The sequence below is a fragment of the Coccomyxa subellipsoidea genome, assembly GCF_000258705.1.
Source record: "Coccomyxa subellipsoidea C-169, whole genome shotgun sequence".
Classification (NCBI taxonomy): Eukaryota; Viridiplantae; Chlorophyta; class Trebouxiophyceae; family Coccomyxaceae; genus Coccomyxa; species Coccomyxa subellipsoidea.
Window position 1 is genome coordinate 75,459 of NW_005178021.1, and position 25,097 is coordinate 100,555.

The following is a 25,097-nucleotide window of genomic DNA, read 5'->3' on the forward strand; positions in this document are numbered from 1 at the left end:
TGTCTCACATGCACAGGTGTCCATGATTATTATCATTGTTACTATTGCACGCTTTTCCGGCCAAGAGGCAAGGTGCGTCTTGCAGACAAGCTGCAGTTGAAGGCTGCAATTTTCCAACCCCTTGTGGACTTGCCAGATTTAAGCAAGACCCGATCAATCGTGGGCACGGTGCTCGGTATTTATATCGCCCCCTGCCAGCCAGGTGTGCATGGCCTTCAGAGTAATCTGCAGCTGCAGAGTAATCTGCAGCTGCCGGTCCGGGTCACTCAACTATGCATGCACATGTGCTCTGGCCTCACAGCTGAGCTTGGAATAGTCAAGAATGTGGCAAGGAAGTGCGTATGCCGGACCTGGTGGTGTCGCAGATTCAGGAGTTGTAGCCCCGACCTGCGACAGCCAAGGGGTAGATGAAACGATATCTACGCCACGGTCTCAGGTTCGATCCCCAGGAAAAACACTGGGACTTTTTTCGGATCGATTTTCGGGTACATTCGGCGATGCGGCCGCTCCTGAGACACTCGCTGTCGAATTCCGTCCCGAAGTTTCGAGCGGTTTGCTAGGGACGGCCCCTCAGCATTCGTGTAAGAAGGGGTTGTAGACCTGTGGGCTGCAAGGGTGCATTTGCGAGTTGACAAGGCTGCAAGCCTGTGCATATCGGCCCCGGGTTCCGGCTGCAGACGGACCTGTGTATGCCCTATGGCCCTCTGGGCTCACTCATACAGAATATTATAATATTGAAATAATCCCCTGTGTATGCCCTATGGCCTTCGGGCTTTGGGTTTGCCGACACTGTAATCAATATAATAATCCTCAACCCTCCATGAGCTCTGATCGCAGGGCGCAGGGAACACCGTTTTCTTGATGTCATGTTGTTGATATTCATTTCCTCATTTCCTCACCGACACCTATTCAGCCTCCTCCGCCCCCTTCCTTTGCCAGTACCCGATTTTGGATCAAAACAAACGCGAAAGAGCCAAAGCACAGCCGCCTCGAGTACACAGTCGTTGCCAAGATGAACTCCAAGCAGATCGCCGCTGTCCTGCTTTGTGCCCTTTTCGTGACCTCAAGTGCGCCTCCCAGCTATGCTGTCGCATTCGTGACCCGCGTGTAGGGTACCTCTTTGCAGAGAACTCTAGCAAAAGCTCAGCCGTTCGAGATGTGCTTGCTAAAAAGTATAGGAACAAGATTAGCCAGAGCTGGGGGTGGTGCCTTCGCGGTGCCACCTACGAGATGCCAGATAGCGCTCCATCGCACCAGCGAACTGTGTGCCTCAAGTTGTCTGGATGGTGCGTGTAATATATGGTCTGCTGAATCGTTATTTCTTGCAGGCATATACACGTCGAGCGCCATCAACTGCAACAGCCCGTCAAACTGCTATCTTTGCAGGTGAGCATGTCCTTTCGCTGTCAGGGCGTTCTGTCTAGGATGATGATGATGATGATTGCGGCCCGCATCCTGATGCGTGTTAGTTTCAGAAGTCAGGCAGTGTTTCGAAGCCTGGTACTTGGGAACGCTCGGCTGAATGGGCGGCGGTGCTGACACATCGTGACAGCTATTGTGTCTGGCATCTCAAATGATGCTGAATTTCCGTCATGCAGCCCACCACTGGCAAACCCAGGCTGCTTTTTAGAGACAATCGTTCCTTTCTCTCGCTCTATAACAGCTGGCGAGCCGCACATATTTGCTTCACCCCCTTGATGTGAACTGGCAGTGGCAGTGGTTCCGATCGACAGCTTGCACTTCCGAGCCTTTGTGGATCCTTGACGTCACTTTGATGACAGATAGGCATGCATCTTTCTGCTCGACAAAATTAAACGTGCTGCCCTTCCCGAGACGCGCAGGGGCAGAGGCACTTCAGATGTCAGATGTCTTGCAAGTTCTGGGCTGATCTCTGTTGTCCTCTGGTGCTTTGCAGCTACTGCAACCGCCGCAACGAGTGCCCCAACGGAGACGGTACCCAGCAAGGGAGGGATGCGTGCTCATGTTCCTACCAGTGTGACAGAGGGTGCAACATGTGCCCCGGCCGCGGCAGGCGCTCGCTCATGGGAAAGGGCTCCGACGACTGGGCTGACCTGACCCCGGACATGATCTTCTGAGCCCCTGTGCTAAATACCTTTAACTACCTGCTACTACCTGCTGGAGCTGCAAGGTGCACGAGTCTTTTTGAGCACCTCTGTTAACGCCTGTCCCATGCGAGAACACCTTTTAAGTACCGGTTGAGATTGGGGACTTGCATGAGTGCGTTGGGCGGTGATTCTGGGCGGACAACTGAGTTCTGTGATGGTATGTTGAGTGGGCAAGACACTGAGTCCACTGCAAAGGTTGTTGGAACAGATATCGAAATCGGTTGCTGCTAGGGGGTGAAATGAACACAACTGGCAGGTCGGCCATATATTGCATGGCAGTGTGTGCTTAAAATGCGTTGGAGCAGCACTGTCAGTCTTGGGGGAGTTTTGAACAATAATGCCTTGTTTGGCTGCCCTGAAATTACACTGTGACAGTTGGGGGTGATGCAAGCCTTACAAAAAATGCTTCCATTGTAATGCTTGATTGCTGCTTATGCGACAAATTCTCATCCTGTACAAATGACTTCTCCGAAGATTAGCGCTGGGTTTGCAAGTTACTAGACTTCAATCCCAAATTCATGGACACTGGCGGCAACAACTCCTCGTTGCCAAGATGCATGAAGCATGCATGCTTTGTGTCTCTTCACAAGAATCTTGCTTCAGAGCTTATGCAGCCAGATAATAGACGAAGCATGCTGGATCGCGCATGTCATACTCGCAGCTCTCTATTTATCATTTGCAGCCTTGTAGCCACGAATTGTCACATTCCTACCCAAGCTACAGTACAGCCAGAAGTCTATTGAGGTCCTCTAAAAGGCAAGCACCTCAGAATAGTCTCACCATGCATGCTCTACAGATATCAAAATGCACTGTCTCATCTTCTGGACGACTTGTGATAATTGCTGGTCAGCTGCTCACTTGACACCCATGGTCTCCAGCTTCTTGTGCCAGCCGTCGGCCACATACTTCTCGGTGTAGTAGGTGTTCTTCCATGACTCACGCTTCTGAATGGCCTCCATGAACGTGTGGATGGCCGTCAGCTCCTTGGGCAGCTCCCATTGCTGCGCACAAATTATTCAGAAGTCAAGTCAATGCAAGCGCTGCTGAGTCCCATTGAAGCCTGTTCAAACATGCACATATGGCTGTTTTGCTTCCATTGCTGTGCTCAGGAGATGAATAGCTTCACCAATAATTTGCAAAGGGACAGCTGTGTCACATGAAAGAAAACTCTAGCATGCACGGCTGACAATCTTCCTTTGTTACATGAGCTGTACATGCCTGAGCCATTCATTGCTTAGTTTTGACGCATTCAAGTCGCTGATCTCAAGAACACTCTGCAACAAGTGAAACTGTTGGATGATGTGAAGCCTTGTCCAACCATCTAGAGCTCATTTTGTCTCTCGCTCAATTCTGAAGGGAAGAAGTAAGCTATCAATGAGGAATGCTGCTTCAAACAACCTTTGCCAAGGAACATTTGCTTTCAAAGCTCCAATTTCAAACCACCTTGCACGGCCCAGCAAGGCTTGAGGGCATTCTACATTATAATGTGTATCATGGTGAAATGCCATGCTGATACTGCATTTGATAAACCACTGGGAACCTAGAGAGCCACACTCTGGTCACACAAGGCAGAGCCGAGGAAAGGGAACGCACCTTTACGGCCTTGGACCCGATGATGACGTGCTTCAGCTGCGGGCCCAGCTTCAGGTCCGCAGCGTTCACATCCTGGCCCCCCACGTACGGACCCTCACTCTTTTTCAATTCCGAATCGATCGATTTCAGCTCCGCGATCAGCGCCTCGCGCTTCTTGTCCTCGTCAGCTTTGTCAGTGGTCTTGACATACTCCATGAACGCCGGGAAGAGGTTCGCTCCCCTGCAATCACCCCATCTCCCCTTGGTGTTACCCCTTATGAAGGATAGAACACTACCATGTGACAGGGGTATTGATACTCCTTGACTTTTACCCCTGAAGGAGAAGGCAACCCTAGCAAAGGAAAGGGGGTGTCGCTCCCTTTCTCAGGAGAGGTGCAGAACGCTCTTCTAGCAACATTGCATTGCTTTGGGTAGGCAGAACACAATGCAGGTCGCAAACAGGCACAGGAGAACACATGCACTGCAACAAGGCGCATAGCACTGGATGGTGACAGAGTGGCAAGATGTGCAATGAATTCTGACATGGTTTTCAGGAATAAAAAAGGGGCTTACACTTGGGGCACCTCATCGGGCTTGCCCAGCTTGCGCTCCGGGAACTTGTCCTCCAAGTACGGCACAATCCTGCACCCAAGCCAAGCACGTCACTTCAGTGTACAAATAGTCGATCTAAGTTCCCGGATGAAGCTCTTCAAACGCTCTTGAGAAAGGCATATCATGCATACTGAAGAGGTGCTTTGTGCTCAGCAGAAGTGCTGGCACACACAAACACATTGCAGCTATTGCACAGGAACTTTTGCTGGCTTTCACGCGATGCTATGCTTTGAAAACACCTGTTCAATGCCCTACAGCCTGTTTTGGTCTCGAGAAAGCCTAGGATGGATGGCGCCTCAAGATGACAATCAGGGGGTCCGAAGCTAGGGACCAGAAACAGGGGACAAACACCCGCGGATTGGACGGCTGCTGAAGTGGTGTTCAAGGTAAACTTTGTTTAAAAAAAGGACAGAGGGGCCAATGCGCACTTGTCGCTGTCATAGAGCCACTTGCCAGTCTCCAGCTCGGTGGCAAAGGGGATTGTGCTCTTGCCCTCTGTCACTTCTGCGATCCTGCGCCAGCCACACACATGCAGCTGACACCATGGGGTTACTGATATCATTCGCAGGACAAGTTAGTGATGATCCTGTGCACCCACCAGAAGAGGCACCGAAATGCCACCAGCGCTGATGCTCAGAAGAGCACAAAATTGTACTGACAGATCTAAACCACATCTCCAGATGTCTCTTGAATACTTCAGCTGCAATTGCTCACAGGATGCTGGCCCGGAGCAAGGTGCATAGGCACAGGCACACAGAGGAGATAAAAGCTGCGCACCACTCGGGCATGTTGAGCTCGTCGAGGAGGAGCTTGTTGTAGGGAACGCCCTTCTCTTCCAGGGTCAGCATGGTGCGGTGTGAGAAGGGGCCTGCATGCACATGGATCCCCACTCAGTCAATCTTTAGTCGTCACCGGTACAGAGCGGCTCTGACAGAGCCCCTAGCCGGCTGACATCTGACCTGTTGGACTGATCAGATTTGGAAATTGAGCTGCCAGCATGGCATGCATGTTAAATATGGCGAGGCCTTTTCAAAGCATGGCTAGGCAGAGCTGGTCTGTGCACTGACTGACAACACAGGACAGGAGCTAAGTGCACATATTCAATCAGGGTGAAGGTGTGCAAACTTGTGGCATTCATCTTTAGAAGGAAACTCAGCAACAGAGGGTCACTCACAGTCTCCAAGCTCCCCCTTCTCTGGTGACCCCTTGACATACCTGTTAACCACACCCACATGCACTCAGGTCCATACTGATCTAACACAGCGTGTCAAAGTAACAGGCGAGCATCAGTCTTTGCGGTCACAAAGGCAGAGGCTCAGCCTGTCAAGATCACTGGGATGCGATCCTGACACAAAACCTGAATCCGACATGCAAAAGATTTGCGACTGCTGGCATGAAGATACTCACAGGTCGTATACGGGGCGTCCACTTGTCGAGACAATCGACATGGCAGCCACTTGCAGGGAATGAGCACGCAGATGGCTCCTTTGATGCACGTGCGAGATCGATGTTGAGAACACTCGAGGGCTCACAACACGAGAGAATGTAGGCAACGATGACCTGCGGCAGTAGTAATATCAGTGTCACAAACTTCGGATGAGAACATCAAAGCATCAGCTACAACAGAGGAAACGTGGTAACAAGTTGCCTCCGGCCAATTGATCTGCACGTCAAGGTGCGCGCAATCTGAGGAACTGGTCCCTCACGATGCTACAAACCGACTGCAGCTGATGAAAGCATGATACTTGACCAAAATAGGGATTGACAAGCAAGGGACGTGGATGGTTGTTGGCACGGAACGCACGAATTGCACCCAACACGAGCGGAGACAAGCGACTTGGGAAGCACAAAGAACCACCAATCTCAGTGTTCGTTTCCAAGGTAGCGTACAAGCAGGATGGCTTACCTGAACGCAACGAATGACGAGTGCATCTTGAGCATTTGGGACGGGTTCGTGCTCCTGCAGCTATTTTGGGCCTCTAAAGGGTGTATAAAACATGGAGGGGTGTTATAGGGTAGTGGCCAACCGATTGGTTGATCCGGAACCAGTCTTGGAGAGCAGAAGAGTTGCTATTTGGCGCAGTACGCATCAATGAAAAGTTGCAGAGAAATGTTGTACTAAGAGGAGGCACATACCAGTGACCTAGTCAGATCCCGATGTCCGATGTTGTAGTTAGCCAGGTTGATCTCTTCACTCTATCGAGACCAATATCAACATCAGCTTGTAACACCAGTTTTCAACGTAAATTTGTAAGTCCCACATAATTTCTTGAAATTTGAGAGAATTATGATTTGCAGGTTTTCGCCGCCCACAAAACATGTGGATGGGTTTTTCGAGCTCAAGCCGCTATAAAACCTGGATCCAGTATTGCCAGGTACAGTTGTTATCATCATCACTGACCAGTGGTGGTTCCAGATCCAAGGTCAATGAATTATCATCTGAACATACACATATCACCTTCACTGAGTTGTGCCATGGCATAGTCGCTGAATGTACCGAAATATCATCAAGAAGCAACAAGCTACACATGTACGCATGCAAAAACCAAGAAGACGTCTCTGTCTGCTGCCAGGATCACACCTCCACAGCACCTGCCGGCACATGTCCCTGCTGAGCTGGCATCGTGCGCACATGCCTACGGCCTGCAGACAGCAAGCGATGCCTGCCGCCTGTGGGGCGTCAGCGGATGCCAACCTGATCATGCAGGCGCCTTGCAGCTTCACCTGTGGCATTTGATGGGAGCTGTCAGCTGTGCCAGGTAAAAATCCTGTGCATACTGCCATATTGAGCTTCTATCGCTAATTGTGCGAACGTCGGTGGGGGGTCACGTCTTGTGCTGCAGCTGCCAATTCCTGGTGACCTCTTAGAGAGGCACTAGCCGCAATCTATGTGGAGGCACCTGTGAGTTGGTTGCGGTTGCATCAGGCATGACCCGGGGTTTGCTGCTTTACATGCATGTGACCTCCAAAACGCTAGATTACAGTGAGGATCTAAGGAAAGAATTTGTAAGTGGAGAGTGTGAGACATGCAGGCTGGCAGCGTCGGCAGTGGAGAGCAGTGACTGGACAGTGGCAGCGCTGGATGCGCTGGAGGTGATTCTGGGGAATCTGAGCAGAGGCTTCAAGTCGGCAGGCCCTTGGCGGCACGGCCTAGGCGGCAGGTGCGCACCGCAGCATCTCCCTTGTACCTTCACAATCATTCCGTTGGTTTCCTTCTTGGTCTCTATGCATCTTTTCTGCTGGACCCAATAAAAGCAGGGGAAATTGCCTGGCGCTGCTTCTGTTCAATTGCTGTAAGCCTGCCTTGCAGGGCATACAATTGGGAGTTGTAGTGTTGGGCTGTAGTGTTAGCAATCATTATTTGATGCTCAAACATTTCCAATTGGAGTGCACATCAATGCAAGTCCTTGCAGGAACAACCTGGCAAGCCAAGCTTGCTCCGCGCCAAGGCAGCAGACAGCAAATTTGGTACAGAAAAGTTTGACAATAAGAATTTCGTGCTTGCAGGGAGGCCAACAGGCTGCTGCAGAACCTGCAGGGGTCGCTGGAGGCCGCACAGAGCCAGATGAGGCCCAGCGCCAATACAGGCGATTCCACATTGGCGGCTGAGTCAGCGGTGTTGGTCATCGCCAGCCTGGACGAGGCATACTACGCGCTGCTTGAGCACCACCTTAGCTGCGGCCATGAGACGCCATCTGTGCCGCCGCCTCATGTCTACCTGCCTGCGATCGTTGCAGCAAATCCGGGTAGGCCCTTTATCAGTGCTTCTACATTAGGTGCGCACCTGAGGATCACTTATGTGCAAGCCACACATATATTGATGATCAATAAGACAGCCCGGAAAGCGTTGGTCTATCTCTTACCTTGTGACAGAGCACACATGCGTTTGTATGTTGTCATGCATTGCTTTCAGCTTGCACTTCTGACAAAAGACTCATGGCTGTTGCATGCATCTAGCGTCCAGTAATAGTCTAAGTAAGGTGCTGGTTTTTGCGACAGGCAATGCCGGCGCATGCAAGCGGATGGTGCGGGAGAGGGCGCCTTCTGAGGGAAAGCAACTGCTGCGGAAGGTCTGGGGAGTACGCAAGGTGCATGCATGCCAAACCCTGACAATTCCACCGCATTACCTGTATGCTTGAATCTAACAAGGGAGAGACGCAGGCAGTAATGCATGGAGGAAAACTTCGCTTCAATGTCATACTGTAGTCTCTCCAGAGGATTTATGGGCCTTGCATGCTGATATCCACATAAGGACATACCATAGTGACCGGTCTAAACCCCGCACAAAATAATTGTTTTTGGGCTTGCGGGAATTAAATAAAATGTCTTTTTGTCGTGCGGGAAAGTGCCTGCGGGATCGTTGATTTAATATTTCGGATAAAAGTTTTTGCAAAATACCATTAGGATGGGCCGATTTGGTATTGCGGGAACCAAAACTTACAAGTTTTGATTGTGCGGGAAAGCCCTGCGAGAACCTGTTTAACATCTCAAAGTTTCAAAAGTGCGGGGTTTAGACCAGTCACTACGGTTTTCCCTGACAGGGTCTGGAAAGGCTGCAGATGGCATTACAAATCAGGCTCGTTTGGGGGCGTGTCAAAAAGTGCATTCAAAGAAGTGAGACTGGTCTGCATTGATTGTAGGTGGATGGACAGCTGGCATTACCTGATAAGGCAACGGTCAACAACCCGCTGCTGACGGTCATGTGGGCGCGGTTTCAGGAGGGCTGCCGCCTGCTCTATGCTTCAGGTCAATACTCTTGTTTTTCCTAGGATGTGCAACTTCCTCATCGCTTACTTGCAAGAAAACGCTGCATGAGTGTCACATCGTCAGAGTATGGGCCTAGCCAAGTGGCAATAGTAGCGACATCTGCCAATTTTGTGTCATGCGCTGGCCCCATTTGGTTTCACAATCGTCTTCAGATTATAAATCACTGCCTGCGTCAGAGAATATGCGTTATTTCTTTTGATTTCTGCAGGTTTAGGCCTGCAAGGAGAGATGGACGCTGCAGCTGCAGCAGAGGATAAGCGCATAAGGAGTCGGGCAGGCAGACGAGCCCGGCCGGGCAGCCAGGCAGCTCTCCTCCAAGGCAGCGCCAAATATTGCCGAGAAAAAGCGCACATCACAAAGCGGCCCCGGTCGCTGCAGGCTGATGGAGACAGTAGCAGCGCTGATGTCAGCAGCAGCAATGGGAGGTGACTCGCTTTTGCTAGACATGGCACATGGGTTCTACTTGCCTGTTGGACGGGACTGTTTTCAAATTTGGGTGGCAAATTAGAGCTCAGGGGCCAGCATCTTCATCTTTTGCATCCCCTCATTTTGATCCTGCTAATTGCCCAATATTACAACTGAATCAAGTGCTGCTATCTTTTTACATGGCCACCTGGAACTTGAGAGTTGAGCAGTGCCTTTGCACATGCAGTGAGGAAAAGCAGAGCAGAGATGAGTCATCGGACGCATCATCAGCAGATGACATGAGCGATGAGCTGGCGCCAGCATGGCGCGACGGCGCGGCCCAGCCGGGTGAGTCGCCGTGGCCGGCACACAGGGCGCTCAGAGAGTGGCGCCAGGCTGGCAGAGAGTGCCACCTGTATGCTTACGCACCCTCCACCAGGTATTTCTTTCCCTCTAAGAGGGCGCAAAGAAATAGAACACACTGCTTTGGTTGTTTGCGTTCCCTCATTCTGGGTTGCCTGAGCTGGAGAAATACGGCAGCCCAAGTGGGCAGACAAATAGTCTCGGTGGCTTTAGGGCTCATCTCATCTCATGCTTGCTCTTCTGTGAAGCTTGAGAAGGTTCTGCCTTGCCCTGAACGAGCCCTGCACTGCCAGGATGCACTTGTTTACACGCTTTCCTGATTGTATAGTATAGCCATATGACTCGCACAGCTCTATCAAAGCTGCCGCACCATTTGCCCTTGTGCTTATGGAATCATCCAAGATCACAGTATATCATCCATATGCTAAAAGGAAACCCTGATCAAATCCCTTGGCTGCAGGGAGGCGTTGGATGCACTAGCAGAGAGGGCGCCGCTGGTGGAGGTCGGGGCAGGTCTGGGCTACTGGGCAGCTGCCCTAAGGGCAGGGGGCGTGCCTGTTCTGGCGCTGGACTCCCACCCGCCCGGCGGCGCTGCCTCCAACAGTTACCACGGCCGAATCCCCTCCTTCACCAAGGTGTGATATCTTGAGTCATTCTTGGGATTACCCTGCACAAACAGAAAGCTGTCTCTCCCATAGTGGGTCTGACCTAGGTGCAATCATTAGAGGCCCAGCCTTTGCTGTCCAATCTGCTATGAACTATGGTAGATTTGAACTAAGGCTATTTTGGTGATTAAGAGACATAAGGCGTTCCGAGGCCTGGAGCAGGGAAACTTGCTGGAGAACAGTGCAGTTGCAAGGAGTGTAACGGAACAAGACTCCGATTATTACATCGTGTAGTCAAGGAAATTCCACTCTTTGCAACTGCATAGGCAAGTGCCGAGCAAGTCTTGACCGGGTGCAACGGCAACAGATGCATACTTGGTCCAAGACAGACCACATTCAATTTTGCCGAAGGATTGCCTACAGTTTGCCAGCAGAGGGCCTTTCCGCTTGTATGCTTGAGGCTATTGATGACCTTCCTGCTCATCATATTTTGAAATGTAATGTTCCTACTCAGTACTGATCCTGAATTGCAGAACTTGCTAATTGAGGGGTCCTGGCGGTGGCTGCAGGTGGCACAGGGGGGTCCCAAGGCTGTTGCAGGCCAGTCAGAGCGCCAAACACTGTTCCTGTGCTACCCCCCACCCGCATCCCACATGGCTGCCGACTGCCTCCGCTCCTTCAGGCACGCACTCAAAGCCTTATCCATGATTTTGACACCTTTGAAGCATCATTGTCAATTTGCAGTCATCCCAGCAAACTGAGAAAGAACAATTATGCATATGCTTCCGTACGCTCAGCATGGTACAGTCTTTGGGAAATCCCATGGAGCTGGAACCGGCCTTGCATCACAGACAAATTTTATGCACTCTTCTTAAGGAAACACTCATGCATTCTCTGAACAAGTTTGTTACACTTGTCTTGATATAATTGCAGAAACGGGTGCATCAAGGAGCATGGGCCCGGCCTTGCCTGTTGTGGCCAACTGCAGATGCCACGCCCTAAAAATAGGTTCCTGCAGAGCTTCCGTTCATGCAGTGTTTCATGTGGATTGTGATGGACTCTGATTCTTGGGCACAGGGGTGACTGCGTGTGCGTGGTGGGTGAGTGGCTGGGTGACACAGCTGATGAGTCATTTGCGGCCGCCTTGCTGGCGGGCTGGCGCTTAGTAAGGCGTGTGCCTCTGCCCAACTGGACCGACACCGCGCATGAGCTCACCATCTGGCGGAGAAATTATGCCAAATCAGGCACGGACGGTGGGCTACTTACTTCATGTATTGGATGTCCCTGCCGGCCCCATGCAGAACTCTCTCTAATCTTCCCCCAAGAATTTACATGTGGAATGAGATTCTGGAGGGCCTTCTGTAGGAACGACAGAATGGCCTGAGTGAAGGGGTTGTGGAGATTATTAAGGAATAACAAACAGTTGCAAATAGATACAGTTCATTCTGTGCTTGGAAACACCAACACTAGCAGCCTTATGTCTGCTAGTTGCTGCCATCGTGGGTATTTGACTGATCCTGTGACGCTTGTTTTGGACAGGCAGCTCTGGACCGGGAAAAATCAGAAAGAAGGCGAGGCATGCGAAGGCCTCACAAGAAGTCCAGTCTCCAAGCAGCGCTGGCAACACCCAAGCACCATCTCATGGGGATGATGAGCGTCTGATCAGCCCAGGGCCTGCAGCAGGAGTCAGCGGCAGTGGCGAGAAAATGGCGAAGAAAGCAGAAGGAAAAGAGGCAAATGGAGATGGACATAGACAAGATTCTGGAAGAATGCAGATTAGCAGCTGTTCAGCATGCGGATCAGAACAAGGTGCCCCAAATCACAGCAAGGGTGAGATTGACATCTCGGATAGTGACTAGTAATGACTAAGTGATTACACGCATGAAGATCGCAATGACAAAATGATTGCAACGGATTGCACTGTCCAAGACTAGTGCTCTGTTCTCTGCAGATGTCCATTTAGACATTTGGCAGCATGATAGGAATCTCTTACAAGTACTACTACATGTATACTAACTAGACTTAAGCGCTCACACTCTCTGTCTGCCCACACAGGTGCAAAAGGACTTGGCGGCCAGAAATCTGCTGAGATCAAACATCAAAAGCATGATAAAATTTCGTTGCGGAGATGTTGCTACTGCAGGGAAGCTGCGTACTGCTCGGCAGCATGTGCTACTAGTGATGCAGCCCGGCATGGAGAGTCTCATGCATTGCGCCTTGTGTTTTTCCAGGCCAGGCAACTTGATTTTGACAGCCCGGTCGATTTTGCACTGCTGCCACTGTAGGACACTTTCGAATGTCGCTCGAGTTGATGCGCATGTAATGCATTTGCAGTATTAGGGGATGCTGTACACTTGATTACTGTTTTGCCCCTGCTGCGTCCACGTGCCAGAACGTGTGTCCATGCCTCACGTAAAGGTGTTGGAAACTTCATTGCACCTCCATTCTGCTGTTCGAGTTCAAGGCTTGAGGATTACTCTCCAGCATCGATCTCTTCCCTGTAGATCGTCAGTCGCCTTGTCCTGCCAGTGCACGCCACTATGGGTGAGTTTAGACATCGCTGTAGTGCTTCCAGGAAGTGTCACAGCTATCCTAACCGTACTCAGCATGCGCTTATCTTGTTAGCATGCTTGAATTTCGACTTTTCCTAATGCAGAAAGTCTGTCCAACCACTCGGCCTGTGGCCTCTTGGGAACCCTCATTGGAAAGTGATCGCTTCTCTTACGTCTTTTTGTAAGCCAATGATTGTGATTACTTTACCTCACTCAGTGTAAATCGTAGTATTGAAGCATCTACAGATGGTCAGACTGCCTGGTTCCTGGTGAGAACGTTTGACATGCCGGATTGACGGACTTAACGTCAATTAACACGTATACGAGCCTGACAAGGCTACCTACTATGTTTAGGTGCCACGAACGGCTTTGATAATAGCCAGGAGCAGACTCTGAAGACGACAGCCACCACTGACAAGCCTGCCTTCGTGATTCCCTTCAAACCCATCGATGGCCCGACCGTGTGGTATGGAGGAGATCTCGACGTGCAGGCAAATCCGATCTCGCGCCATTGGACAACTTATCAAGGCCTGTCACATGCAGTTTGCTGTAAAGTCTCATCTGACTTCCAGGCAGTTTGACATGCAGCACCATCCCCATGCTCTCTCTTGACTTTAGTGAGACCGATGCCTGTTTTTCAACCTTCAGAGTGACCAGAGAGTTTTAATACCAATTTTAAATTGCCTAATTGCCCTTACAAGCAGACATAATGCGTCATTATGCTTGTGCAGGATGTTGCCTACGAGTTCACCCCGAAGGATGTTGAGGAGATCCTGGGCGCTGTGGCTGCGGTGGAGAAGAGACAGCTCAAGGTACCTGTGTCCTGCAGCTCTACTGAGACCAATTTCCAATGATCCTTACAACACAGCAGTGTCAATTTTATCAGGGATGGTATTCTATTCGTCATGTTTGGCGGTATGCATGCTGACCGTGCCTGTGTCTCTGCCCGAAAAGGGCTACAGGTTTCTTTATCCCAAGCTAAGTTCTATGTTTAGTCCACTCATCACTGTCACAGGTAGACGAAATCACCCGAGAGGACTTTGTGCTCCCAACGCTAGGACCGAAGCTAGAGACCATCCACAAAGACCTGATCTTTGGTAAGTGCGACAACTTGATTTGAAATTAACTTGACGAGGTATCGCCCCTGCAAATGTTGCAGTGTCATATGCCTGCATCAATTGCCTGGCACAGTTGCTCCGCCTGAACTGAGTGGCTCAACATTTTCTCTTAATCACAGAAGCTATCTGTCCCCATTTATGTCAGTCGCAATCTATGTCTGGCCAGTAGCAGATGTGATGACATCATTTGACCTGTCATCCTTGTTTAATGTGCTCGACTGCGTGCAGGCCGTGGGATCCGGCTGCTAAGGAATGTGCCGCTGGGATTGGACGTCACTTTGCAGTGAGCCCCCACTGTCACACATATGATTTGAGAAGAAGCCCATCTTATTGAAGTCCGACTGGACTTTGACAAGTTTAATAGATCTTGACATTAGCAATTAAATTGTCTGGTCTTCGTCGTTTTCGGCTGAATTAGAGCAGTTGCATGCGCTATGTATGCCTTTTGCCTATGGACCATGACAGCTTGCAGAATTTCCTCACGTTGACACTTCCGAAAGGATAGTCACGGCTTTGCAGGAGGACTTTGTGGCACTGTCACCCTTCAAAATTGCAGGTGCAGGATGATCATCATCTGAAGAGTGATTCTGCATGATACTGTGCAGGCAGTCCATAATTGCCTTCTGGGGCATCAGCACCTATTTTGGCAAGCAAGTGCCCCTGACTCAGGTGCGCTAGCCTGAAAAATATCTCCTGACTGTGTGAGGCTGACACAATGCACCCTTCTGAAAAAAATAACGGATGTATCCGGTTTGCTTTTGTGTATGCCGCATACCATGTATGCCCTATGGCCTCTGGCTTCGGGTTTGCCGACCTGTAATAAAAATAATAATCCGGTTTGCTTTTGGGCTGTGCAGGTGGGGCACCTGGTGGGGCATGTGCGAAGTGATGAGGGGGTGACTAAGCGGGTTAGTAATTGCACACCTGTCCCCCTGGGCTACCACGCCGACAACTCGGACATCGTGCTCCTGGGATGCCGCAGCCAAGCCCCAACCGGCGGTGTGTTTATGCCCCCTTTTTAGCCACCCTGATTTCTAGTGACCTTTGTGTCAGAGTATCAGACAGCATATATACAGCTTGCAACGCACTCATCATATCCTACTTTGCTTTGTGATGGATACAGCAACAGCTTGGGATATTCTGCTCCTGGGGTGCCGCAGCAAAGCCCCAACTGGCAATGCTTTTTACTTCTTTTGGCCTTTCGGAGTACTTCGGAAATGCATTAATAGGTTTTAGACAGCATGCAGGCAAAAAATGGTGTGCTGGCTCAAATGCCTTGTAAACGGGTAAACGGCAGGACATCTGTTTCCACCAGGAACAGATAATTGAAGACAATACCTCGAATATATTTCATCCGGCCATATGAAGTCCTGGATGATCATATGACTGCATCATTTCAGTGTGTAAATGATCAGTTACAGATTGGAGAATCCGTGCAAGTCTGATCTTGCTTCCATCAAGATGTATGGAATCCTTACCCATTATCTGATCTGGATAACCCAGAAAAATCCCTGGAATGTGCAGAATGAGCGAATATGACATGCGCCCTGCTGAAAGGCCACTTAGTGGTAGTGTGGTGGCTCTTTTGGACTGTGGAAATTGTGTACATTCATATAATTACAATTATTATTACACGCTTTTCCTGCCAAGAGGCATGGTGCGTCCTGCAGACAAGCTACACTCATGTGCAAGCAAGTAGGTTGGGTGGTGATTCAGAGTACGACAGAGCATAAAATTGACTCATTGGTGTCTGCCTGAGCAGGAGACAGCAGCTGCTGCAGCTCACACGCTCTGCACAACGAGATCCTGTCCCGCCGCGCCGACTTGCACAGGGTCTGCTTTCCATCAAGTTCCTTCGGTACAAACATTGACAGCTCTGTGCAATGCACTGGAGCTGGGGTGTATCATTTGAGCTCACTTGCTTGTAACCATTACCTCATTGTTATTGGAATTCATCTCAGCTCAAGCAAGGACAAAATTTCATGCATGTATCTCTTGTTTTGCTTTTCATCAGATTGTGCTCTAGGGATTACATGTATGGCATTTACACTGAGATGCAGTTGCAACCCCCCAAGGTATTTGATGATCGGAAATAAGTCAGTGAACTTATGGTACTCTTAGTAATGCCTCCCCGACTCCCCGGCGCATCTGATTCCCATAAATAGGATAGGCAGGTAATAGTTTGTAAAGTAAGTTGATTAGAATATGGTTGTAGCTTTTTTTTTTGGTGATTGCCAGGTCCTGTCGGAGCCATTCTACTCTGACCGGCGGGAGTGGTGGCCGGAGGGATCGCCGCCGTACTACAAGTCCCCCTTCTTCCACTACCACCAAAACACTCTGGGGGTCCAGGAGGTGCAGGCCAACATCGAGGTGCGCGCTACTGCATTCAGGCGTAAACTTATATAGAAATTCTTACCACAATTGGGCAGAGAGGTTGGCACACATTAGGGAAAGGGACCCTCTCCATAAAAGCGACTGAGGACTGCCGACAAAGTACACTTTATCGTCGCAAGACCACCGATGCCCCCCCACTGATCTGTGAAATCTGGTCGGAGATCTGATGTCTTTGGAAGCAGCAGCTTTTCCCTGGTGAGACAGCAGCTGTTCCATGGTGATTATCAGGAATGATCTTGCTGTCAGCTTTGCGTTTAAGAATGGACAAGTTGCTGGCTGACATTTAAGAGCAAGTGCACCAAAAGGAGGAAAGCTTGCAGGGTTTGTGCGAGTGATTTGTGCTGTGAATGACTGATTTTGGGTCTGATTATATACAGGAGGTGGCCGAGCACTTGGGAGCGCCTCCCGTGAAGCCAGGCCAGGTGGAGGCAGTCAAGTTTGTGCAAGAAATCGCTGCAGAGCCCAAAGTGCGATTTGATGTGCGCCTGCGACCAGGCAAGCCCCTCTGAACTTGAAATTGTACTTGGACCCTAGCCCTGAAGCAATAGTCTGGGAGGGTCTAACGTTTGAAACTTGCATGCATGAAGACACCAGAGACCAGCTTTAGGGAATTGTGAAAGCTTCAATTACAAGCAGCGCCGCGCAGATGTTTGTCTGTGAGCCCATTGCGAACGCCTGGAGGCTTGAAGCATATTCTATAGCCACTTGCTTGTGCACAACCTTCTCAACTCTACCCGCAAGCAAAGATGGTGAAAAATTTTCTGAAGCAGGGCTTATGACAGTACTTTTCCTGCGAGCGCAGGCGATATTCTACTGAATCACAATCTGACGACCTTCCACTCTCGCACGACATGGCAGGACGGTGCCAGCGAGGCGGAGAAGCGCCACATGTTCAGAATCTGGATTGCATCTCCCCTCGGCTGGTGCGTGGCAATCTCATCCTTTCTTGAAGTTAGGGAAAATCTGGAGCGCAGACACCAAGCAGAGCGAGCGCCAGAGATAGGAATAAGCTGCCTCGCAAGTGCACGTCATTAGTCACCGCCACTCCAAAATGCTTGGAGGAAAATGCCTTTTTCTGTACGTGATTACCCTGGAAGCCAGATTGACAGAAAAGGCATCACCAGACATGGGTGCAAAGGCAAGCCTGATTCAACATTTGAGTGTCTGTTGAGCTACTCTCTATTGTTTCGATTTCTAAGTACTTTTGCTCTGGCCAGACAATTTGGGTGGCAGGGACTGCTTTTTTGCAAGGACACTCCCGAACCATGAACCATGAGGCCAATTTCCAGTCACGGTGCAATCTCTCAGACAGCTGGTGTCACACAATTGGTTGATTTAGGCAAAAAAAATAATTGTGCGGTGTGTTGCCTGTTCAGGCCGCTGGACCCCCTGTATGCTGAGCGGTGGCAGACGGTGGCGGTGGGGGAACGAGGGGGACTGGAAGTCCGGCCCCCCTTCAAGCGCCACGTGGCCATCACTCCAAAAGAATACTTCCAGGCACGTCTCTATCTACTGCATAAAAATGAAAATTACTATCCTTTTCGCACACTTGTTCCGCCAAAGGCAAGGTCCGTCTGCAGTCAACTGCACTTATTACTGTATTTCCGCCTCTTCTCCAACTCTCCAGATCCAAGCAAGACCCATCAATCGAGGGCACAGTGGTCAAATTTTCTACTGCCCCCCGCCAGCCGGGGCTGATTAAAGCACTGCAAAGCATCAGTTTGAATACATTCTCTGCCTGCATGACAAATTTTGACAACATTGTGGCGTGCGGAGCAAGCCCACCTTCTTGCAGCTGGGAGCAGCGGGTTTATACGCAGTCCACATTCATTCCCCGAAGTTCACTGTGTTAATAGCAAATGACGAGCCCAGAAAAGAGCTCCAGAGGCCGTCGCAGTAGGATCCTAATGTTTCTATGATGCCTGCTTGCAGGATTTCAACGACTGGTTTGCGCTGTACGGCAGCAAAGCGACCACCGAGCACCTCAAGCCGGCCGCCTCGCGCGCGCAGAAGCAGGACATACTACGCAAGGTGCTCATAATCTCATTCCTTCTCCTTTATCTTTTTCTCTTCGTAATTATCAACATTAAAAATTGCTAGAGGCTACCACGAAATGCAACTCAACCTAGTGCTTATGCCCATGATTACACCACGCAAGACAGCAGGAAAAGCCAGCAGTGCAGTTGAGCACTCAGAGTGCAAACTTTCTCACCTGTGATGAGTGCTCTACAGAGGGCTAGGAGTCATGCTTCACGGTTTCTGTAACGCAGAATTGCATGTTTTTTTTATCACACGTTTTCCAGTCCTTTAGGATTTAGGACTAGGTACGTCAAGCAACACCTGCATTATTCCTCTCAAGTCTTCTCGATTCTTGCACTTCTCTCACCAGTTGGATGTTCATGCTTCTTCTGCTTTTATGCAAATTATGGATGGTGTCTGCATGTGCGCAGTTCTACCCAGCTCTGGACTCGAGTGCCAAGGGGGGAGGAGAGCAGCCTGCGCTCATCAGGGCCGAGGCCTGAGCCCTGCAAGAGTACCGAATTCAATATTGAAAGAGAATGTAAAAGCCTTTTGTGTATATCAAAGACCTGCATCTGTGGGATTGCATGACCGGGCTCTCCAGCTGCGCAAGGCATTGCGTGTGTCAGCGAGAGACAGCAGGAAGTCACATGTGCGAGACCATGCCCTGCAAATCGCCTATGCACATGTATACAACAGTGGAAGGATCTGCTTCGGCAGACAGATGTACCGGAGTATGCATGTCATTTTTGACTGAACAGTGTTGAAAAGCTGCATGTAGGTAAGAGGAGCTTAACCAGCTTTTGTGAGCAAATCAAGGTGTATCTAATTAGGCTGTCAGCACAAAATATCTGGAACAGTATTAGTAGCAGTGGCAAACGTGTAACTCCTTGGACTGTTCTCTGTGGCCTTTAAGATTGTCTGCACTTGCAGTAAATGGGATAAGAGTTTGCCCTCTAGTGCTTCCTACGGTGCCCTTTGCCATGAAAGTGATCCAGTGTGTTTATTACAGTATTAGGATTGACTCAGTTGGTGGCCTCTTTGAAAAGGAGGCATTGTGTTGTTGCTGCATAATGGACATGTTCACTCGCAAGGCAGCCCTTATCTCCCTGGCGCCCGCATTGCTTAATTGTCTTCATATCATTTTGCTAGAAGGTGGTCAATTCATGTGCTCATAAATGCATGCCTTGGCTGGGCCGGTGCCAGTCCGGATATATCAAAAAACTCTGTGCTGATTCAGATATTTGTGCCGACAACTGAAGCCCATTCCCCAAAAGTTTGAACGATCAATTGATGACTACTCAAGACCTGCAGAATTTTTCTCAGTGACAGTGGCAGTGACGACTGGTCTCACGTGTGCATACATCATAGATGGCAGGCATGCACAAGGGAACCGTCCAAGGGAATATGGTGACTTTGCAGCATCTTATCGGATGTTATTCTCGCACATTTTAAAACATTGTCTGCTTGCCTCCAAACCATTCCCGCTGACAAATACCGAGCTTCTCTCTCCAGCGCTGTGCTACCAAATACTCCCGAGCATCCTCGTCGCCTCACAACACGACCGGAACTATGAAGACTTTCGCCGTCGCCCTCTTGGCTCTCTGCCTGGCCGTCGCTGTGAACGGTGCGCGTCTTACGGACCACTCCAATCCGATCTCTTACTTCAGCAGAGCCCAGACTGTTACTGTTATTGTCGCCAGAGCCGAAGGCGACGTCTCTTGAGTTCAAGAGGTCTGCCCTAGCCAGGTTTTGTGCAGACGTCGACGGCAAGATTCCAGATTCCAGCACGATCGATAGATCAAAATTGTCTCGGATCTGAACAGCGAAAAGCTCAAGGGAGTGTTTATGGTGCTGTTGTGCAGCCGACGTTTGCCACTACGATTGCTATAAGGTGGATCCCGCTGCGGGGAAGACGGCCAAGACGGCTCTGTTCCAGGTACGCTGTACGATCCCTCTTTACCTCAGCAGTAAATAAAGAGAAAGAGGAGAGGCAGGATTCTACTCTGTCAGTCTGCGGGACCCTGAACTTCCACTGCTGCTGCTGCTGAGACGCCCTTGCCTGCCTGTATAGCACATTGTCTTCCTGTGCTTGCATGCAGCGATGCCTACATGGCACACACACACCAAACCTTCTGTCCTTTCTGCAATCGCACAGCACCACAAGGCATCATCAAATCATCAGCATGCTGCAGGGGGCTCTACTGTTAATCTTGCCACCAACTTTTTCCCTGCTTTCTGGCAAGGGCAAATAAACATGATTGTCGTCGATTACTGAAAACATGTCTTTGTGGTGTGCAGGCGTGCGGTGTGACAGACTACCGATTCGGCAGCGGCCCTTCAAATGATCTGCAGGGAGTCTACAAGCAGGCGCCCCCCGCCGGATGTGAGCTGGCCGTCTGCGCGCACTTCCCCACTCAGGTGCTCACCAGCCCCTAGCAGAAAACAACCCTTTTGACTATCATCTCGGTATGGTCCAGGGTTGAGCATCCTAGGGGGAATGTTTCTGTGATGGGCCAGAAAGATCTTGGGCTCTGGGAGCGGGAGTTCCAGTGTACAATGTTGTTTGCGAGTCAAGTTTGCTAGGAAGAGAACGCCCAGAAGCACGTGAGCTGTCTGAGCAGTGGCGAGGTCTTGGCAGAAGCCTTCTTCCGGGATTGAGTGGGTTCGTTGGTGAGAGCAGCTTGCTGATTTGCAGTCATGATGTGTCGTCACCAGCAGCATATAGATCCAGAAGGGTCCTCACGGAGGACTCCTTAGAGTGTTATTCTGGTTGTGGGTTTATGGCCAGTTTGCAAGGCAAGCTTGCCGGCTCACAATGGCATTTCCTTGCTGACCTGCATGCATGCATGCCACCGGCCATGCTGCGTCAATGCACACTGCTCAGATCGCCTCCTGCAGTTTTCTGCTTTGTTCATGGGTCGGGTTGCATTGGACGTGACGGTCTTGAGACGAGAGTGCTGATCTCGCACTCCAAACTCAAGCGTTTTCATCCAATCATTCAACGAAATTTTTCGTCAAGCTCATTGCTGTGCCTGCAGGCTGCAGTGGATACCTACCGCAATGCCTGCGAGCACCCCAAGCCGCAATACGCTGTGCTGAACGGCAAGGGCGCCGGCCGCTTCGATGCCGCCTGCACCACATGCGCCGCATCCTGAATTCAAACTTGAGAAGATTCAGAATCAGGAAATTTAACTGCACCTGGTGCTGGTGACTGTGCTGTGAGGCACGTGCATCTTATGGATGCAAAGTAGCGAGGAGGTCGAGATATTCTGCATGCGCTGTGCTGTGCGGTGGTGTAAGCAGCCCTGAGGCCTGCAAATATATCTTGCATGCATGCGATCTCAAATTTTGTGGGTTTTGCGCATCCGTGATGGCATATTTATGCTGCAGTGGGTGCGGGCTAATATCCTGCTCTGCTGCCATTGCAGCGCCAAGTTATTAGGGGAACGACTATTGATATGTTTTTGGCTAATAGCTGCCAGATGAGTGGCGTTTACACCCTCTAAAGAGGGTTGGCATACACAGATCTCTAGAACATTGAGCAGATTTGAGTTCTGCATTCTGTTCTTGGCAGCATCGTAGCTCAGTTTTATGATCCAGTCGTCTTTCCTGTAATATATTTGTGATGATGAACTGTCACTAAAAATTTGACATCAAGGTCTCAAGCATAATGAGCTGGCTTAACCACAAAGGCTGGTGTTCAATGCTCAGCATGATGTGCACTGCAAGCAGAGGCAGCCGTGAGGCACTATTAAATGCAATGAAATGCAACTATTAGATCTTACGATGAAATACCTTTGCAAGCCAACAGAAAATTCAGTAAATCACCAGCAAGTCAATAACAGCCCACGCAAATGATACACCTTAGTCACTGCGCAGTGTGCAGAGCGACAATTATTACAACCCCTCAAATATTAATACTGTATCATCAAATTTATTCCTAGCAATGCATGCGTATGTACAGGGCAAGCAGAAGAAGAAAGCGGACAGTGTCAGCAGCAGTGCGGCCGGTGCAAGGCAGGGACCCCCCATCACCAGCGCCACTGACGCGGGCAGCGGTGGCGCAAGAACAGGGGGGTCTCGTTGCCTGACTCAGCGCTGCAGGTCCCTCAGTAAGGGTTCCCTCGCAGAGCGTCATGCCACATCAGCAGCACTGATTACTGCACGTGTCAAAATAGAGCAGCTGATCAGTGATACTCCAGTCATCTGTGCTGACTAGGCAGCAGGAAAGTGGCAGATGGCAGAAGTCTAGGCGGTGCCATCAGCAATCTCTTGTGCCAGAGCTTCAATGTCCAGAGCCTTGAGCTTGGTGAAGGGCCGAGGCATGTCCTGGGGAATAAAAACCACAATCAGGGTCAGGTTCAGAAGAAGCACACTCAAAGTAAACCAAGACAGAATGACGGGACATGCAAGGCAGCGCCAGTGCCATCATTGCAAAACAAGCTCAGACAAGATGAGAGCTGCCGATACTGTGGTTTGAGCAGCAAGGCAAGCTCACGTGAGTGCATCTCTAGAACAAGAGGAAATTACTCCCAATGAGATCGGCTCTGCAAGTGCGCAGACGAGGATTACAGACAGTGGAGGCGGCCGGAAGGGTGGGTCTCACCAAGAGGGACACATATGTCTTGGTGCTATCTGCATCCCTGACCTCAAAGCAGCCCTTCCGAGGCTGCACCAGAAGATCGATTCAACTGTTTGTTTGTGTAAGTTGCCAACACATCTTGCTCAATCAGTGGACCAAGGACTGTGAGGCAAAGGCACAGTAGGACCTACCTTCTCTGGGTTGATGACCACCACAGAGTCTGGCACTGCCTCCTTCAATGCCTTCTCAAGTTTGTTTGCCCTGCATGACACATGCAGTGAAGTCAGACAAAGCCTGGGCTTGCACCTGTCCAGGCAGGGGGAATCAGGCAGCTAGGGCCAGAAGGGCTTCATGAACCGGCATTGGTCAAGACGTGAAAATAATGTAGAAAGCGACGTACCGCGTTTTGAATGCTCCTCAGCTCTTACTGCAATGCAAAAGAGCAAAGGTCAGCGACACGTCTTGGGATGCTTGACACACGTTTGCGCACCTGCCGAGCACGGCTCTCGCAAAACCTCAAACCAACACGACCCAGGCAGATGTTGACATCAGTAGATTCCTGACGCCTTTATCGTGACAATGCATCACACTAGGAGTTCCAGGCCGGATTCTCCCGCCCAAAAAGGGCTTACCACGCCTCGATGATGAGGGAAAGGTTCTTCCCATCGGAGGAGCCTGCAGCTGCAGGAGCGGCTTCGATTGCTTTTTCAATCTTGGCTGCCTTCGCCTTCTTTGGAGCTGAAGCTGCAGCCTTGCTGGCGGTGGCAGCAGCGGCTTTCCTCTTGGGAGCCATCGGTGATGCCTGTCTTAAGCGGCCACGAAGAGACTGGCTGTCTGTTTGAAGGCTTCGCAGTCCTGCTATGCATAAACTCCGCGCACCACGCAGAGACTGCATGAGCTAGCGCTTCGGGAAAGATGCCTTATTCAAGAGGGTGAGTCAATCACATGGGCCGAGCTTTGCCACGTCATGACCACGTCTGATCAGGAAGAAAAGATTCCTCTTGGGAATGGTGAATTCTACAAGGTAAGCTTTGTAATGCCCTGCTTGGTATTCTGGTGGCATGCAGGTCCAAGGTGCAAAAGAATCCCAAATCAATCACTTGAATGATTCAGTGCATGCATGCAAGCGTAGCGCAGCTGCGTGGGCGGAAAGCTAACTCAGACGAGTGAATCGCGATGCGCATACATTTGTTACCATGCGAGTTGCGCATGCGCAGACCTCAGACCTCATGAGATGATCTGCCATTACAATTGCTCCACATGTGTGCTGTCCGCATGAGCATGCTACAGACAAATTGTACTGCGCAATTTTGCGCATACAAACCGCAGGAGAGAGTGTGCAAATTGCACACCCGATTCCGAAACCCCAAAGTTTAAACACAGCCAATGTTGTAAATTGCAACTCACAGTAATCTGCAGCTGCAGCAGCTGTCACAGATTATCTGCCAGGCCGGGTATCCAGTGCCAATTTTAGAACAGCCCCGGACTGAAAAGAATTGCAAAGCCTGTTTCTATAGCCCCATTGGACGTCTGGTCTACAACAGAAGGCAACAAGCAAGCTGATGCCGCTAGTACTGCAAGCATACCTTGGAACGGCTATTCTTTCACACAGCTGATGTGCAGCCTGCGTGCGAGCAGTAAGAAGACAAAAAGGCAAAAGGGAAGCTTTGCTGCCACTAAGATATTTCAGTCTCTGCCCGCCAATCTTAGGCAACATACAGAAAGGAGCAGTTTTAAGGCAACCTCCGCCTCAGAGCTGGCTTTGCTCTACATTTCAGCTGGCAAATTCCCCCCTCCGCAGAAGGAAAAAGAATGCAGTTGCCCAGGATGGAAAGTAATCACACTCGCTTAAACACAGCCAGTATCCTGGTCTTGCGCATCCTCAGGCTTCAGAATGGCCTCTGCAATGGATAATCCGAGAAAATAGACAGGGGGAAAAACCCAGGATGTCTCAAGCTCAGGGATTTCTACAGACCAAA

General features: G+C 50.3%; 5 protein-coding genes across 5 annotated transcripts; 3 read left to right on the forward strand and 2 right to left on the reverse strand.

Moving 5' to 3' along the window:
• The first annotated feature begins 966 nt into the window (after nucleotides 1-966).
• On the forward strand, nucleotides 967-2,560 carry COCSUDRAFT_68136 (hypothetical protein). The gene is made up of 2 exons (XM_005643118.1): nucleotides 967-1,386; nucleotides 1,916-2,560. Exons 1-2 carry the CDS (start codon nucleotides 1,157-1,159, stop codon nucleotides 2,094-2,096), a joined length of 411 nt encoding a protein of 136 aa, XP_005643175.1. The 5' UTR covers nucleotides 967-1,156; the 3' UTR covers nucleotides 2,097-2,560.
• Nucleotides 2,561-2,980: 420 nt separating this feature from the next.
• COCSUDRAFT_45129 (DEHYDROASCORBATE reductase) lies at nucleotides 2,981-6,251 on the reverse strand (the record flags this gene model as incomplete). Its single annotated transcript, XM_005643119.1, has 7 exons — nucleotides 2,981-3,127; nucleotides 3,720-3,939; nucleotides 4,272-4,340; nucleotides 4,739-4,822; nucleotides 5,088-5,178; nucleotides 5,485-5,525; nucleotides 6,217-6,251. The coding sequence occupies 7 exons, from the start codon at nucleotides 6,249-6,251 to the stop codon at nucleotides 2,981-2,983; spliced, it is 687 nt and encodes a 228-aa protein (XP_005643176.1).
• On the forward strand, nucleotides 6,208-19,036 carry COCSUDRAFT_59942 (Clavaminate synthase-like protein; the record flags this gene model as incomplete). Its single annotated transcript, XM_005643120.1, has 24 exons — nucleotides 6,208-6,260; nucleotides 6,884-6,982; nucleotides 7,343-7,471; nucleotides 7,818-8,056; nucleotides 8,310-8,398; nucleotides 8,951-9,056; nucleotides 9,286-9,502; nucleotides 9,730-9,921; nucleotides 10,306-10,480; nucleotides 11,020-11,078; nucleotides 11,528-11,703; nucleotides 13,357-13,487; nucleotides 13,734-13,814; nucleotides 14,018-14,099; nucleotides 14,349-14,403; nucleotides 14,726-14,789; nucleotides 14,978-15,119; nucleotides 15,883-15,953; nucleotides 16,359-16,490; nucleotides 16,892-16,993; nucleotides 17,373-17,437; nucleotides 17,891-17,981; nucleotides 18,447-18,545; nucleotides 18,965-19,036. 24 exons carry the CDS (start codon nucleotides 6,208-6,210, stop codon nucleotides 19,034-19,036), a joined length of 2,721 nt encoding a protein of 906 aa, XP_005643177.1.
• A 1,069-nt stretch (nucleotides 19,037-20,105) lies between these two features.
• Nucleotides 20,106-21,691, forward strand: COCSUDRAFT_45131 (hypothetical protein; the record flags this gene model as incomplete). The annotated part of the gene is made up of 4 exons (XM_005643121.1): nucleotides 20,106-20,160; nucleotides 20,399-20,472; nucleotides 20,835-20,954; nucleotides 21,575-21,691. 4 exons carry the CDS (start codon nucleotides 20,106-20,108, stop codon nucleotides 21,689-21,691), a joined length of 366 nt encoding a protein of 121 aa, XP_005643178.1.
• Nucleotides 21,692-22,784: 1,093 nt separating this feature from the next.
• Nucleotides 22,785-23,911, reverse strand: COCSUDRAFT_59944 (hypothetical protein; the record flags this gene model as incomplete). Its single annotated transcript, XM_005643122.1, has 4 exons — nucleotides 22,785-22,865; nucleotides 23,113-23,205; nucleotides 23,310-23,379; nucleotides 23,751-23,911. The coding sequence occupies 4 exons, from the start codon at nucleotides 23,909-23,911 to the stop codon at nucleotides 22,785-22,787; spliced, it is 405 nt and encodes a 134-aa protein (XP_005643179.1).
• Between the last annotated feature and the right edge of the window lie 1,186 nt (nucleotides 23,912-25,097).

Excerpts from the sequence above, each read along its gene's own strand:
- COCSUDRAFT_68136 (XM_005643118.1), top strand. The coding sequence starts at position 1,157 with ATGTGCTTGCTAAAAAGTATAGGAACAAGATTAGCCAGAGCTGGGGGT. Across the intron at positions 1,387-1,915 it reads TCAAACTGCTATCTTTGCAG|CTACTGCAACCGCCGCAACG; the intron begins GTGAGCATGTCC and ends GGTGCTTTGCAG.